The 16,907-nt window shown below is 45.9% G+C and overlaps 1 protein-coding gene across 3 annotated transcripts in view; it reads left to right on the forward strand.

Annotated features, from left to right (window-relative positions):
• The window catches only part of LOC144499865 (regucalcin-like), a 58,953-nt gene that overhangs the window by 31,194 nt on the left and 10,852 nt on the right, over positions 1 to 16,907 (forward strand). For all 3 annotated transcript variants that reach the window (XM_078222462.1, XM_078222459.1, XM_078222461.1), the window contains exons 2-4: positions 5,136 to 5,301; positions 11,821 to 12,003; positions 14,810 to 15,025. In XM_078222462.1, coding sequence (XP_078078588.1) covers positions 5,139 to 5,301; positions 11,821 to 12,003; positions 14,810 to 15,025 — 562 coding nt within the window. In that variant the 5' untranslated portion in view covers positions 5,136 to 5,138. The remainder of the gene's footprint in view (positions 1 to 5,135; positions 5,302 to 11,820; positions 12,004 to 14,809; positions 15,026 to 16,907) is intronic.

The raw sequence follows: 16,907 nt of genomic DNA on the forward strand, positions 1-16,907 counted from the left end.
CTGAGTGTGGGAGGCTGGGCTGGAAAACTTTGGATGGGTAGAGTCTGGAGGAAGAAGGCATGGATGGCATATTCGGCATGAGGTGGGCTGGGGCAGGGGTGAAGGAGTGTTGCGTTACAGAGATTAAATTAATCAGTTTAAAGTTTATTTATTAGTGTCGCAAGTAGGCTCACATTAACACTGCAATGAAAATCCCCGAGTCGCCACACTCCGGCGCCTGTTTGGGTACACTGAGGGAGAATCTAGCATGGCCAATGCACCTAACCAGCACATCTTTCAGACTGTGGGAGGAAACCGGAGCACCTGGAGGAAACCCACGCAGATACGGGGAGAACATGCAGACTCCACGCAGGCAGTCTGAGGCAGCAAAGTGATAAATAAAATCAGTTATTCTGTCTGATCTTGTGTAGTTGAGGGCAAAGCCACCAATGGTGGGTAAAGGAAAGGGAGACACGTCTCACTGGAATTCTACCACCCCGTCTGCCGTGGAATCGGAAAGGGAGAGAAGCGGACAACAAAAATGTCTACTGACCTCAGGAGGGATTTTCCGGTCTCGCTTGAGTGAAAGGTTCGATTGTAAAATGTTAGAGACCAGGAATTGAACCCAGGTCCCTGGCGCTGTGAGGCAGCAGTGCTAACCATTGTGCCACTGTGCCACCTGTAATTTTGAATAAAGAGCAATGTGAAGTCGAATGCATAGTTTCTTTACCTGTTTTACAGAAGGCTAGCACTGATTCTTCACGGAAATTTAACAATGATTATTGGAGCTAAATTTTAACTTGCAGGGGCATGTGAGGTTGGGAGCAAGTAGGAAATTAAATGGTAGGAAATTGAGAGCAAGTTGGTGCTGACTCGCCCATATCTGGGTTTAACTGCGGTCTGTTAGGTTGGGTGCAAGTAATCACCTCAGGGTGGCCATCTGAGGGAACTGAAGACTCAATAATACCAATTAACATTGAAACCTCACATCTGATATCTGTTTGTGTGAAAGGCTTTGTTTGCCGGAACTTTCACAACTTTAGAGGTTTCTACAATCGATCTCCACTCTGGAGCTGGGACCCATCAGACCAGTTAGAGGGCAGCTTATATTGTTCTTACTCTGAACCTCAGCCAAGATGACCAGCAACACCAACAGGAACAGCAGCAGCCCGCCAGCACGGATACACAAGGCCCAGGACACAGAGCCAGGTGATAGCAGACACTTGCAGCTTGCCGCAAGATTTGCTGCCAAATGGACCTGGTGGCCACATTTTACCAATGGCTGTGAAAGTCACCCTCAACATCTTTGTCTCTGGCTCCTTCCAGGATTCTGCAGGAGACATTTGCAGCATATTCTGTCTGGTTGGGAATAAGACAGGCGATTGAAACATAGATACACAGAAAATAGGAGCAGGAGTAGTCCATTCAACCTTTGGACTACGCCACCATTCAATATGAGGTGGAGGTGCTGGCGTTGGACTGGGGTGGGTACCGTAAGAAATCTCACAACACCAGGATAAAGTCCAACAGGTTTATCTGGAATCACGAGCTTTTGGAGCGCTGCTCCTTCATCAGGCGAAGGCCAACATACCATGTGCCTTCTTTACTGCCTGCTGCACCTGCACGCTTACTTTCAGTGATTGATGCACGAGGACACCAAGGTCTCGCAGAGTATCCATCTCTCTCAATTTACACCCATTCTTCACTTTCCAATCTGTAATTATCTTGCAATTGTGTCTTTGCCTATATATGCCGTGTTTGTGAACCTGCCTCCAATCACCTGATGATGGAGCAGCGCTTCGAAAGCTCATGCTACCAAATAAACCTTTTGGACTTTAACCTGGTGTTGTGCGACTTCTTACTGTGACCATTCAATATGATCATGGCTGATCATCCAACTCAGTAACCTGTTCCCACTTTCCCCCCATATCTTTTTATTGCTTTAGCCCCAAGAGCTATATAAGTGGATGGCTTGTTTGCCCAGACAGGCAACTATATCAACTTTGCCACTGATTATGCCAGTCAGAATGAATGGGCACTTGGGCTTATCGCTCTAGCCAGCTTCTCAAGAGTGCCAGTGCTTGCATACATGTGGCAATAGGACATCCTATCAGACAACACTTTGGCCTCAGCTACTTTCTGTGATAGTGAATTCCACACATTTACCACTCTCTGGGTGAAGAAATTTCTCTTTACCTAAGTTCTAAAAGGTTTGCCCCTTATCCTCAAGCAATGCCCCCTAGTTCTGGACTCTCCCACCATCAGGAACATTCTTTCTGTATCTACCCTGTCTAACCCTGTAAATTTTATAAGTTTCTATGAGATCCCTTCTCACTCTACTAAACTCCAGTGAATATAATCCTAAACGACTTAATCTCTCCTCATATGACGGACCTGCCATCCCAGGAATTAGCCTGGGTAAACCTTTACTATATTCCATAGCAAGGACATCCTCCCTCAGATGAAGACACCAGGTGTGGCCTTACCAACGCTCTGTACAATTACAGTAAAACATCCCTATTCCTATTCTCAAATCTTCTCACTATTATGGCTGACATACCACCTTCCTTTTTTGCAGTCTGCTGTACCTCCGTGCTTACTTTCAGCGACTGATGCACAAGGACACCAAGGTCTCGCTGAGTATCCATCTTTCTCAATTTACACCCATTCAAGTAATAATCTGTCCTCCTATTATTGCTACCAAAGTGGATAACCTCACATTTATCCGCATTATACTGCATCTGCCATGCATATGCCTATAGGTACAGCCCCTGTCAAATCACGCTGAAGCATCTCTGCATCCTCCTCACAGCTCACCCTCCCACCCAACTTTGTATCATCTGCAAATTTGGAGATAATACATTCAAGTCCTTCTTCCAAATCATTAATATATAATGTGAACAGTTGGGGTCCCTGTGGAACCCCACTAGTCACTGACTGCTAATCAGAAAAAGACCCATTTATGCCAACTCTTTGCTTCCTATCTGCTAACCAGCTTTCTATCCATCTCAAGATATTACCTGCAATCCCATGTTCTTTAACTTTACACAGTAGTCTGTTTTGTGAGACCTTGTCAAAAGCCTTCTGAAAGTCTAAATAAACCACATGCACTGGTTTTCCTCGGTCAACTCTACTAGTTACATCCTCAAAGAGTTCCAATAGATTCGTCAAGCATGATTTCCCTTTTGTGTGACTATCCCGTGCTGACTATCTGATTATACCACTGCCTTCCAAATGCTGTGTTATGAAATCCTTGGTAATCCTTGAGGTCTGAAGAATGTCTGTGAGATTATAACTATTGACGCATGAAATGGCCTTGGTTAGACTGAATCTGCCCCTGTCTGTTCTTGGCTGTACAGATAATAGATAAGGTAGTTTGAAATCCTAGTGCGGTCGTGAGACCATGAGAAACAAAATCCCTGGTCTGTGGAGCTAGCAACACCTAAGGTTAAACCAAGAATAAAGATGTTGGAGAGCGCGCTGTCGTCCTGAGATACCGAGGTAAGGAAGGGAAGAGATCGAAGGTTGGTCACCCTGAATCTTGAGTTAAGCAACAATAGCTTGTGGTCTCCTCAGTCTTTGCTTTATCATGTGAGTATCATTCCTTAGAACATCTTTAAGGATCTCCTGCTGGAACTGGATGTTTTAATTGGTTTATTGATCAGTATCAGTAATTTTAAAAAAGCAAAAAGGATACCTGTAGTGCCTTTCCCTCCCTCAAGACACGACAAAGGGCTTTGCAGCTAGTTAAATGTGCTTACTGTGGTAACGTAGGAAACACGGCAGCCAGTTTACACATGTTAATCTCCCACAAACAGCAATGCGATTGCAGCCAGTTCGTTTGCTTTAAGGTGTTAGTTGAGGGATAAATATTAGCCAAGTACACTGTGGCTAACTCCCCTCTTTTCTGGAATAGTAGCAGGGGATCTTTTACATTAAAACTTTTTAAATGTATTAATTAATTAATTCACAGGTGTGAGCATTGCTGGCATAATCAGAATTTAATGAGAAGGTTTTTGAACCACTGCAGTCTATTTGGTGAAAACTCCTGCACTGCAGCTTGGGGGAAAGTTCTAGGATTTGGCGCAGCAACATTGCAGGGACAGCGATACAGTCCCAGGTCAGGATGGTGAGTGACTTGGAGGATATGGGGAACAGGTGGGGAGGTGGATTTGAGAACAGGGAGAGATCAGCCATGGTCTGATTGAATGGCAGAGCAAGCTCGAAGGGCTGAATTTGCCTACTTCTGCTCCAAATTCCTATGTTCCTATGTCTCGATGTCAAGGACATTCACCCTTGCTTTACCTCTGCAATTCAGCTTTTTTGTCCATTGTTGAATGAGATTGTGACCTGAGTGGTTCTGGTGAAACCAAGCTGAGTGTGGTGTGCAGGTGTAAGTGCTTGATCAGATTGTGGACAATACTTCCTGTCACTTTGCTGATGATTGTGAGGAGGTTGTTGGGCGGTAATTGGCCGGATTGGATTTATCCTGCTTTTTGTGGACAGAATATACTTGAGTAATTTTCCACTGTCTCAGGTGGCTGTAGCTGTATTGGGACAGCTCGGTTGGAAATGTGGCTCATTCTGGGCACTGGTCTTCAGTAGTAGAGTCGGAATGTTGTAAAAGCCACGGTATTCACTGGATCCAGTGTGCTCGGCTGTTTCTATGGATTTTGTTTCTCATGGTCTCATGACCGCACTAGGATTTCAATTATCTATTATCTGTACAGCCAAGAACAAAGACTGGCATTTGTCATGATGGGAATCAAAGATGAGTTATGCATTTCTGGCTGAAGATAGTAATAAGCCATAAACCTTGTATTTGCACTCAAGTGTTCGCTACTTCTCCTGTGAAGTGCCTCAGGATGTTTTACGAATCAAAGGTACTATCTAAAGGCCAATTGTTGTATATATTTACACTCACAGAAAAGAATAAGCATATAAATGTATCATTGTGAAGATTGGGACTATCCAATGTTGATATAAATGTGTCAGGACTCAAGTGAAGGGACAGCGAAATACTCACTGACAGGCCACATCTGGCAGAGGTTAGCAGAATGGAATCTATACTGGATCCCAGGAGATGATTATCCCTTCATTTCTCGTCTGATTATTAAGAGAGAGAAGCAATTTAGACTTTTGAATCTTTTTCACAGGAGATGGCTTGCATTAAGATCGAGTGTGTGGTGAGGGATAAGTACAGAATTGGAGAGAGCCCAGTTTGGGAGGAAAAGCATGGCTCTCTTCTCTATGTGGATATCACTGGCCAGAAGGTGTGCAGGTGGAATGCAGCCACAAGACAAGTGAAGGCCGTGCATGTCGGTAAGTAAAGAATGTTTCTCCAATCGGACAGCTCCACCCCCAGCCTCATATGACAATTGCTTCTTCCCTTTATTAAAATGGGTGAAAACCTTCACTTTCAGAAGGCAACTAACTGTCATTCCCACTAATTGTACAGAGTTTCTCCAGAGTCACCGCAGTAGTGTGCAAAGTCTAAACTGGCCATGTTTTGTGCAATTAAACCTGTTCTAAACTCCCGATTCTTGAAATTTGTCATGACTTTGTCTGCGCTGAAAGAAACCCTTGAACTCAGCAATTGCCTTATCACTTGTTTTAGAAATGTCCTAGAGCATTTCACATTGCCTTTGAAGTGTCCTCACTATCATTATGAAAGCGAATGATGCAGTCAATCTGTGCACAGAGCAAGACCCTACAAAGGGTTACTACCAGTCCCAGGCGGGGGGTCCCCAATAGTCGTTGATCTGGGCAAGACCCCTCGACTTGTCACCGTTCGACCCCCGAATTGATACAAATCCAGGTGAGGAGGGGTGACTGGTTCCCTGTCTTTATTCATCACCCTCTGCTGCTAACAAGGTTTAACCCAACAAGATTCCCTTTCCCTTGGATACCTTTTCCAGACCCAATTGTTGTGTTTAAAAAGGAGCTAATTTAACCAGGCTTTTTTGAATGAAGATACAGTAAGTTTATTAACTGCTAAAAAGGTAAGGAGAAATTGTAAAACACTTGCATCTGCATTCATAAGGATGGTAAGAATGAGTAAGTAAGTATAAGCAAAGTGTTATACGGAACAGTCCTTGAGTTGGGAAGAGTCGATGATGTTGTATTGTGGCCGATTCAGGTTGATTCTTCTGTTCAGCTGTTCTGTAATTCAGTGGAAAGATTTCAGTTCTTTTTCCAATTGTAATCCTTTTTTTGGGTGAACGACTCTCAGATTCAGAGAGAGAGTTTTAGCTGTTTCTGCAAAAGCTGGCTCTTTTTGCTGGGGCCCTGCTACGGTTACTGCATCCTCTTCAGTGTATGGCAAACTTCCAGCTGCTTTTCTCACATTCACACACACTCACATTCACACACACTCACACTCTCATTCACACACACTCACACTCACACTCTCATTCACACACACTCACACACTCACACTCACATTCACACACACTCACACTCACACTCTCATTCACACACACTCACACACTCACACTCACATTCACACACACTCACACTCACACACACACACTCACATTCACACAAAAACTCACACTCACATTCGCACATGCACACACACTCACACACACACTCACACGCTCACACACACACAGTCACACACAAACTCACACTCGCACACACACACACTCATACTCACACACAAACTCACACACAAACTCACACACACATTCACACTCACACACGCACATTCAAACTCACACACACACTCACATTCACACTCACACACACACTCACACTCACACACACACACTTACACTCACACTCACACACACACACACACTTACACACTCACACACTCACACTCACAATCACACACACTCACTCACACTCACACACACACACACACACACACACACACACACACACACACATTCACATTCACACACTCACACACACACACTCACATTTGCACACACACACACACACACTCATGCTCACACTCACACACTCTCACATAAACTCACACTCACATTCGCACATGCACACACACTCACACACACCCACACTCACACTCACACACTCACACACAGGCACACTCACACACAAACTCACACTTACACTTACACAAACACACACTCACACCCACTACACTCACACACACTCACACACACTTACACTCACACAGAAACTCACACACAAACTCACACTCACACTTACCCACACTCACGTTCACATTCACACACACACTCACACACACATTCACACTCACACACACACACAGGCACACTCACACACAAACTCACACTTACACTTACACAAACACACACTCACACCCACTCACACTCACACGCACTCACACACACACTTACACTCACACAGAAACTCACACACAAACTCACACTCACACTTACCCACACTCACGTTCACATTCACACACACACTCACACACACATTCACACTCACACACACACACTCACACTCACCCTCAAACTCACACACACTCTCACCCACACACTCACACACACACTCACACACACATTCACACACACACACACACTCACACACACACTCACACTCACACACTCACACACACATTCACACTCACACACACACACACTCACACTCACACACACACTCTCTCTCACACACGCACACTCACACACGCATTCACATTCGCATTCACACACACACTCACACTCTCACCCTCATGCACTCACTCACACACTCACACTCACACACACACGCTCACTCACTCACACACACTCACACACACTCACACCCACACTCACATTCACACACACTCACACTCACATTCACACACACACTCACACTCACACACACACTCACACTCACATTTGCACACACACACTCACATGCTCACACACACTCACACACACAAACTCACACTCACATTCGCACATGCACACACACTCACATTCACACACATACTCACACACACACTCACACTCACACTCATATTTGCACACACACACACTCACATGCTCACACCCACTCACACACACAAACTCACACTCACATTCGCACATGCACACACACTCACACACACACACACGCTCACACATACACACAGTCACACACAAACTCACACTCGCACACACTCATACTCAAACTCACACACACATTCACACTCACACTCACACATTCAAACTCACACACACACTCACATTCACACACTCACACACACTCACACTCATACACACACTCACACTCTCACACACACAACACACTCACACTCACACACTCACATTCATACACACACGCACTTACACTCACACTCTCACACACACACACACACACACACACACACTTACACACACACACACACACATTTACACACTCACACACACACTCACACACTCTCACACACACACTCACACACATGCACACACACACTTACACTCACACTCACACACACTTACACACTCACACACTCACACACACACACTTACACACTCACACACACACACTCACATTCTTACACACACACGCTTACACTCACACACTTACACACACACTTACACACTCACACACACTTACACACACACACACACACTTACACACTCACTCACACTCACACACACACTCTCACACACACTCTCTCACACACACTCACACTCACACACACATTCATGCACACACACACTTACACACACTCACACACACTCACACACTCACACACACTCACACACACACACTTACACACTCACACACACACACTCACACACACACATTCATACACACACACACTTACACTCACACACTCACACACTTACACACACACTTACACACTCACACGCGCTTACACACTCACACACACACTCACACATTCACATTCATACACACACACGCTTACACTCACACACTTACACACACACTTACACACTCACACACACTTACACACTCACACACACACACACACACACTTACACACTCAGTCACACACACTCACACATTCACATTCACACACACACACACACTCACACATACACACTTACACACTCTCACACTCACAATCACACACACACTCACACACCCACAGTCACACACACCCACACTCACACACTCACACCCACTCACACGCAAACTCACACTTACACTTACACAAACACACACTCACACTCACACACACACTTACACTCACACAGAAACTCACACACAAACTCACACTCACACTTACCCACACTCACGTTCACATTCACACACACACTCACACACACATTCACACTCACACACACACACACACACACACTCGCACACACACTCACACTCACACACACACTCACCCACACTCTCTCTCACACACACACTCACACACGCATTCACATTCGCATTCACACACACACTCACACTCTCACCCTCACGCACTCACTCACACTGTCACACTCTCACACACACACACTCACACACTCACACACACTCTCACACACGCTTTCACACACACACGCACACACACTCACACCCACACTCACATTCACACTCACACACACTCACACACACTCATGCACTCACTCACACACTCACACACAAACACTCACACTCACAATCACACACACACTCACACATTCACTTACACACTCATACTCTCACACACACACATACACTCACACTCACACTCACACACTCACATACACACTCTCACACACACACACTCGCACTCACGCACTCACACACACTCACACTCTTCCAGCCGAGGTATCGGGTAGGGGTCATCTCAGGTCACTGCATAAACTTTCCCAAAGCCAATGCAGAATCTGGTGGGGACATCTGGCTTGGACACCAGCCCAACCGGGGAGCTGCAGCTACTGATGCTGGGCTCGGTCAGTTGGTGCTCCATCGTGTAGTTAATCTCCTCCCAGAGCTGGGCCGACTTCGCTTTAGATAGTAGATAATTTTCACCTTTGCTTTTTAATGAGCGTGTAAATGCCAATAATAAAACCTATCACAGCCTCCAGGATTCACCAGTGTGACTCTACACATTTGATCGATGGCAAAAGCCCCAAATTCACCAGTATTTTTGCAAGTAAAGAATCTGTGGAGAAAATCCTTGTACATATCATAGAGTTAGAACCTTTATGACCGATGCTAAACATACATCAGTCTGTATTTTGTTATGATACCCATAGAGACCGGTGACGGTTTAAAATAAATCAATTTCCTAGCCACTGACAGGAAGGTTTGAAGGACAAAATTTCATGTTTTCAGACTTTTACTGTAGCAAACTAAAATCAACATGGATCAAACAGCAACTTAAACACCAAACTAAAAAAAGGTACTCTTGCGTTAGCCAACTAGCACACTTGAGACATCTTACAACTCCTGATGCCGTGCGCTACACTTCTGGCAAATGTGCAGGATTATAAAAACAAGTCCAACTTCTCTGCAGGCTCATTTCCCGCTGCATGACAAGTCTAACCTTCCAGTTTCCTTTGGGAATGGTTCCACTCAGCCTGGGCCTTCTAGATATAACGTCACAGCCCCTTGTTTCTTAAAGCTCTAACTGTTCCGTTGATTCTGTCCCTTTCCTTTCATGATGTGGAGATGCTGGCATTGGACTGGGGTAAACACAGTAAGAAGTTTAACAACACCAGGTTAAAGTCCAACAGGTTTATTTGGTAGCAAAAGCCACATAAGCTTTCGGAGCCCCAAGCCCCTTCTTCAGGTGAGTGCAGGATTATCTCACCTGAAGAGGGGGCTTGGGGCTCCGAAAGCTTGTGTGGCTTTTGCTACCAAATAAACCTTTCCTTTCAAACAGAAAATGTAATCCTCACAAGCAACCTGCTTGATTGTTAAGGAAAATTGTCCTTTTCTGTTTCTCTGCGCAGCAGTAGCTATCTCTCTCTCCCTCCCTGTGTCTCAAAAGGCAGTTGCCCTTTTTCCATGAATTAATGTTGTGAAAACTTCAATAAGTTTCTGTTTTAGTTTCTTCCCCCATAGCAAGCAGATTACATGAGCCTGTCTCCAAGTGGCGATGTTTAATATGACCTCATTAACATCTTTTCAGAATGGTCTGTTTCACTTTAAGTTAAAGAAGACATCTTAAAACACAACCATCTTATAAAGCCCAGCTTCGTACACTGTGTAAGATCAATTTGTGTAGAGAACTGCTGTTATGCTGTAAAGTGGCCTCAATCTAAATGTAATGAATGTACTGGAATTGGACAGATTTTCTTTTACGATTGGCAGTAACATGGAAATTCATAGAGAATGCCAGGGCTTACTGTTTGCAACATTAATGAGCAACAATATTTCAGGCAGTATTAACTATTCTTAATCTGAGCAGCAATTGAAATGTTACAGCTGCAGTAATGGAGAGGGGGAAAGGTTAAACAGTAGAAATGTTCCTTCCTGCTCTGTGGAGAGGGGGAAAGGTCAGTCGGGTTTCGCGTTCCTGTCCCTATTCAGTGTCCCCCGCTAGAGGTTTGTGATGCCTTACTTTCCCTTCTGCACTGCAATTCACTAGGTAAGCGCACACAAAATGAGTTGCTGCTCGTTCAAAGTTTGGTGTGGAGATGCCGGCATTGGACTGGGGTGGGCACAGTAAGAAGTCTCATAACACCAGGTTAAAGTCCAACAGTTTTAATTGGAATCACGAGCTTTCGAATCGCAGCTCCTTCCTCAGGTGAGTGCACTTCAAAGGCATTCATCACCTGAGGAAGGAGCGACGCTCCGAAAGCTCGTGATTCCACATAAACTCATTGGACTTTAACCTGGTGTTGTGAGATGTCTTACCATTCAAAGTTTGGAAGGGAAGTTTACCATTGGAAGGGGGAGAACATGGGGGGGGGGGGGTGGCGGGGGTGGGCTGGAGGGAGCAGAATGTTTCACGCTACCGAATTGTATACACCTGCCATTCCGCAGATGCTCCCGTTGGAGCAGTGGTCCCTCGAAGCTCAGGGGGATATGTTATGGCAGTTGGAAGAAGATTTGCCTTCCTGGACTGGGAACAGGAAACAGTTACTGAAGTGGCTTCGGTCGACCAGGATAAAGCAAACAACAGATTTAACGATGGCAAAGTAGACCCTGCTGGCCGTTTCTTTTCAGGTTTGTCACAGTTTATTTCTTTTGTATTTTACACCTTCATCCACAGATAGCTTCGTTGAAATTAAATTTCAGCATTTTATCCTTGTGTTAGAATCAACCATAGAATCATAGAATCCCAATAGTACAGAAGGACGCCATTCAGCCTATTGAGCCAACAATCCAACCCAGGCCCTATCCCCGTATTTATCTTGCCAATCCCCTGACACCAAGGGTCAATTTAGCATTGCCAATCAAGCTAACCCACACGTCTTTGGAGTGAGTGAAGAAACTGGAGCACCCGGAGGAAACCCACGCAGATATGGGGAGAACGTGCAAACTCCACACTGACAATGACCCATGGTGGGAATTGAACCCAGGTCTCTGGCACTGTGAGGCACAGTAAGAAGTCTCACAACACCAGGTTAAAGGCAAAACAGGTTTATTTGGTAGCACAAGCTTTTGGAGTGTCGCTCCTTCTTCAGGTGAGTGAAGAGTTGTGTTCACAAACAGGGCATATACAGACACAGACTCAATTTACAAGATAATGGTTGGAATGCGAGTCTTTACAGGTAATCAAATCTTTACAGGTACAGATAATGTGAGTGGAGAGAGGGTTAAGCACAGGTTAGAGAGGTGTGAATTGTCTCCAGCCAGGACAGTTAGTGAGATTCTGCAAGCCCTGGCAAGTCGTAGGGGTTACAGATAGTGTGACATGAACCCAAGATCCCGGTTGAGGCCGTCCTCATGTGTGCGGAACTTGGCTATCAGTTTTTGCTCGGCGATTCTGCGTTCTCGTGTGTCGTGAAGGCCGCCTTGGAGAACGCTTACATAAAGATCAGAGGATGAATGCCCATGACTGCTGAAGTGTTCCCCGACAGGAAGAGAACACTCCTGCCTGGTGATTGTCGAACGGCGTTCATTCATCCGTTGTCGTAGCGTCTGCATGGTGTTGCCAAAGTGAGGCAGCAATGCTAACTACTGTGCCACTGCGTTGCCCATCTACTTTAATCTACTTCAGTTGAGGTACTTTAGACTTTAAAAGGTGGTAGGATGGGGGTCAAGGGTAGGGGGGGGGAGGGCAGAAGTCGACTTTTTTGGAAGAATGTTCTTCTGGAGGGGCTGAATGGCTTTCCTCATCAAAATTCCCCTCTTGCACTCATTATCCTTGTAGCTTAGAACAAAACAAGCTTTGAGGATTGAGGGATTCTGATAATTATAAATACACTGAGGGATACCTTGAAAGCAATCATTCTTGAGACAAGGCCTCATCGACAATGCTGACAGCTATTGTCCAATGCTGATTGCGTTTGGGAATGGTTGAATGGTTGCAGCCTGTGTGGTGAAAGTGTTCTCATAATGTAGGGAGTTCTAAGCTTTTGACTTGAGATATTTCCAAGTCAGAATAATAAGTGCCTTGGAGGGGAACTTGGAGGATGACGGTGTTGCCATGCACCTGCTGCCCTTGTCCTTCCTGATTGTAGAGTCATATTGCAGGCTTTTATGACCTCGCTCATCCTGAAACCGTAAAATCCTGCCCAAGGTCAATGGACCTTTCCATTGTCCGCCCCTCGCTCGCTCCAATTCCTGTGGTGGGTGGATCGGTAAAATTCCAGTGATAGAGTCAAAGAGCAATACAGCACAGAAACAAGCCCTTTGGCTCAACCGGTCCATGCCGACCATGGTGCCCTCCCAGCTAGTCCCAATTGCCCACGTTTGGCCCATATCCCTCTAATCCTTTCCCATCCATGTACTTTTCCAAATGCTTTTTAAATGTTGCTATTGTACCTGCCTCAACCGCTTTCTCTGGCAGCTCATTCCGTATACGCACCACCCACTGCGTGAAGAAGTTGCCCCTCAGGTCCCTTTTAAATCTTTCCCCTCTCACCTTAAACCTACACTCTCTAGTTTTCAATTCCGCTTCCCAGGGAAGAAGACTATGTATGTTCATCCTATCTCTGCTCCTCAATAAGGTCACCCTCATTTTCCTACATTCCAAGGAATAAAGTCGTAGCCTGGCCAACTGCTCCGGGTTACAGGTTCGGGCAATAATCTACTCAAAAGGTTAAGAAGATTTAGCCGTTGGATTTTCTTTAAGTTGTAATCCTAGGTTTCATGTGAAGATGAAGAAAATGACCAAACTTGCTAAATTTTGATTTGATTTGATTTATTATTGTCACATGTATTAGTATACAGTGAAAAGTATTGTTTCTTGTGCACTATACAGACAAAGCATACTGCTCATAGAGAAGGAAAGGAGAGAGTGCAGAATGTAGTGTTACAGTCATAGTCGGGGAGGAGAGAAATTATCCATCCAGTGACTATGAATGTCTGACCCAATGTCCAGTTTATATAACAGACTTGAAATGACGTCCAGAAATGTTTAATAAACATATTAATTTTATGTATCTTAAGTTTTGAATCAATTTTTGCACTGGCAGAGACACTAACTGCTAATGTGACCTTTCTTGCTACATCAAAGCAGTTAGACATGAGGATTGATGATTATGACTAAGAATGTAAGAGTTGGCCTCGCTCAGGCGAGACCGGAAATTCCCGTCCGAGGTCAACGGAGATTTCCGTTGTCGGATCCTTGCCCGCGCTGATTCCGTAGCGGGCGAGGTGGTAGAGTTCCGCCCATTATCTGATCCTAAGTTACAGGATCTCTAGCCTACGCTCCCTGTGAATGTGACTGCCCTATTGGAAGCATGGGCTTGTGGAATCATGCCTTACAGTCTCAGTGATGGGAATACTGGCATACGCTTCTGGAAAGAGGCTGTTACGTATTTGGAAAACAGGTTTCCAGGGCTAATGCTGATTTCTGCTGCAGGGACCATGGCAATGGAGATTCGCCCGGCTGAGGTAGAAAGGCGTCAGGGATCACTGTATTCGCTGCAGGCTGATCACTCTGTGGTTAAGCATTTTGACCAAGTGGACATTTCGAACGGTCTGGACTGGTCACCCGATCACAAGGTCTTCTATTATATCGACAGTTTATCATTTGCGTTAGATGCTTTTGACTATGATCTGCAGTCAGGAAAAATCAGTAAGTATATTTCAAAACATACTCATTTCGCCTGTTGGATTGGGCCATTCTGTGTTGTACAATCATAGAAACATAGAATCCCTACAGTGCAGAAGGAGGCCATTCAGCCCATCGCGTCTGCACTGACTCTCCGACAGAACATCTTACCCAGACCCACCCTATCCCCATAACCCCCCACATTTACCATGGCTAATCCCCCTAACCTACACATCTTGGGACACTAAGGGACAATTTAACCAATCCACTAATCCAATCCACCTAACTTATGCATCTTTTGACATTATGGGGCAATTCAGCACAGCCAATCTACCTAACCTACACACTTTTGGACTGTGGGAGGAAACCGGAGCACCCAGGGGAAACCCACACAGACATGGGGAGAACATGCAAACGTGCAGACAGTCACCCAAGGCCAGAATCAAACCTGGGTCCCTGGCGTTGTGAGGCAGCTGTGCTAACCACTGTGCCACCGCGCCGCCCATTTTCTTTTAGAAAATAACTTTCTTGCCTTCTCAGTTGCTATGCTGTAAATTAAACATGGCTGAAAGGAAGAAAGGATACGAACCTCTGCATGCGACAGCACGTGAGAAAGACACTGGGCCGGTTCTTCCTCTGATTTTTCCCTCCAAGGCTAAGGGGGGAAATGCCTCTTGCTGCCTCACTGGTGACAGCTGGGATTGGAAACTCAGCATGGTTTCTGTGCAGGAACTTGGGCCCCTGTCAGCCTTGGGCAGCATTCAAAATCTACAAAAGAATAAGTTTGATACAGACCTCTCATCATAGATTCCTACAGTGCAAAAGGAGGCCATTCGGCCCATCGAGTCTGCACCAACCACAATCCCACCCAGCCCTATCCCCGTAACCCCATGCATTTACCCTAGCTAGTCCCCCTGACACTAAGGGATAATTTAGCCAGGCCAATCCACCTAAACCACGTACCTTTGGACTGTGGGAGGAAACCAGAGCACCCGGACGAAACCCACGCTGACACGGGGAGAACGTGTAAACTTCACACAGACTGTAACCCAAGCCGGGAATCGAACCCAGGTCCCTGTGAGGTAGCGGTGCTAACCACTGTGTCACCGTGCCGCCTCCACAGTGCTCCACTTTGATCAAATATTAAAGCAAAATCCTTTCTATCCTAATGGTTTAGGCGGATGCTAAAGATTCTGTGGCAGTAATCCAAGAACAACAAATAGTTCTACTAGATTCTGAGCCAACATTCCTCCCTCAACCAACATCAACTGAAACAAACTGTGTTTATTTATGGCCAAGATTTTTAGGGAAGCAGCGGGTTTCCTTCTTGCCATCTGAGAATTGGGAGGGGAGTACATTCTGGCTGAGACAGTCTGCCCAACGGCTATTTCACGCTCCAACAAGTGTAAATTGGCTAGAGGTGAGACCTCTCTGCCCCTCACTCGAGAGGAGTTCCTGCCTCAGAGAGTGACTGGCCAGTCTGATCCACCAGTATCTCTCCAGCTTCCTACACTGCCTGAAACTGCAGTGGACAGCACTGGCAAGCAGATCTCAGGGTCTAGGCTCCCTGGAGTCCAGGACCCGGTAAGTGTGAGGGAGGTCTCAGGGTGGGGAGGGGAGCTGGGATCCAGAGGAGGTGGGCAGAGGTCTGAGAGGAGGGGGGGGGGGGGGGGGGATGTTGGTGTAGGGCTGAGGAGAGGAAGGGGGCACTCGCAGGTGCCAGGTCTTTTGGTGGGGGGGAGATACCTGATGCAAAAAGAAGGCTGCTGAAGGAGGTACCACCCCCCTCCACCCCCACCCCCAGCCCTCCAACACCTCCTGCCCAAGGCCTGATCAGAGTTATTTTTTGAGCTTCTCCCCGGCCCCTGAACCCCTCCCACTATCACAGAATCATAGAATCATACAG

The sequence above is a fragment of the Mustelus asterias genome, chromosome 10, assembly GCF_964213995.1.
Source record: "Mustelus asterias chromosome 10, sMusAst1.hap1.1, whole genome shotgun sequence".
In the NCBI taxonomy this organism is placed as follows: domain Eukaryota; kingdom Metazoa; phylum Chordata; class Chondrichthyes; order Carcharhiniformes; family Triakidae; genus Mustelus; species Mustelus asterias.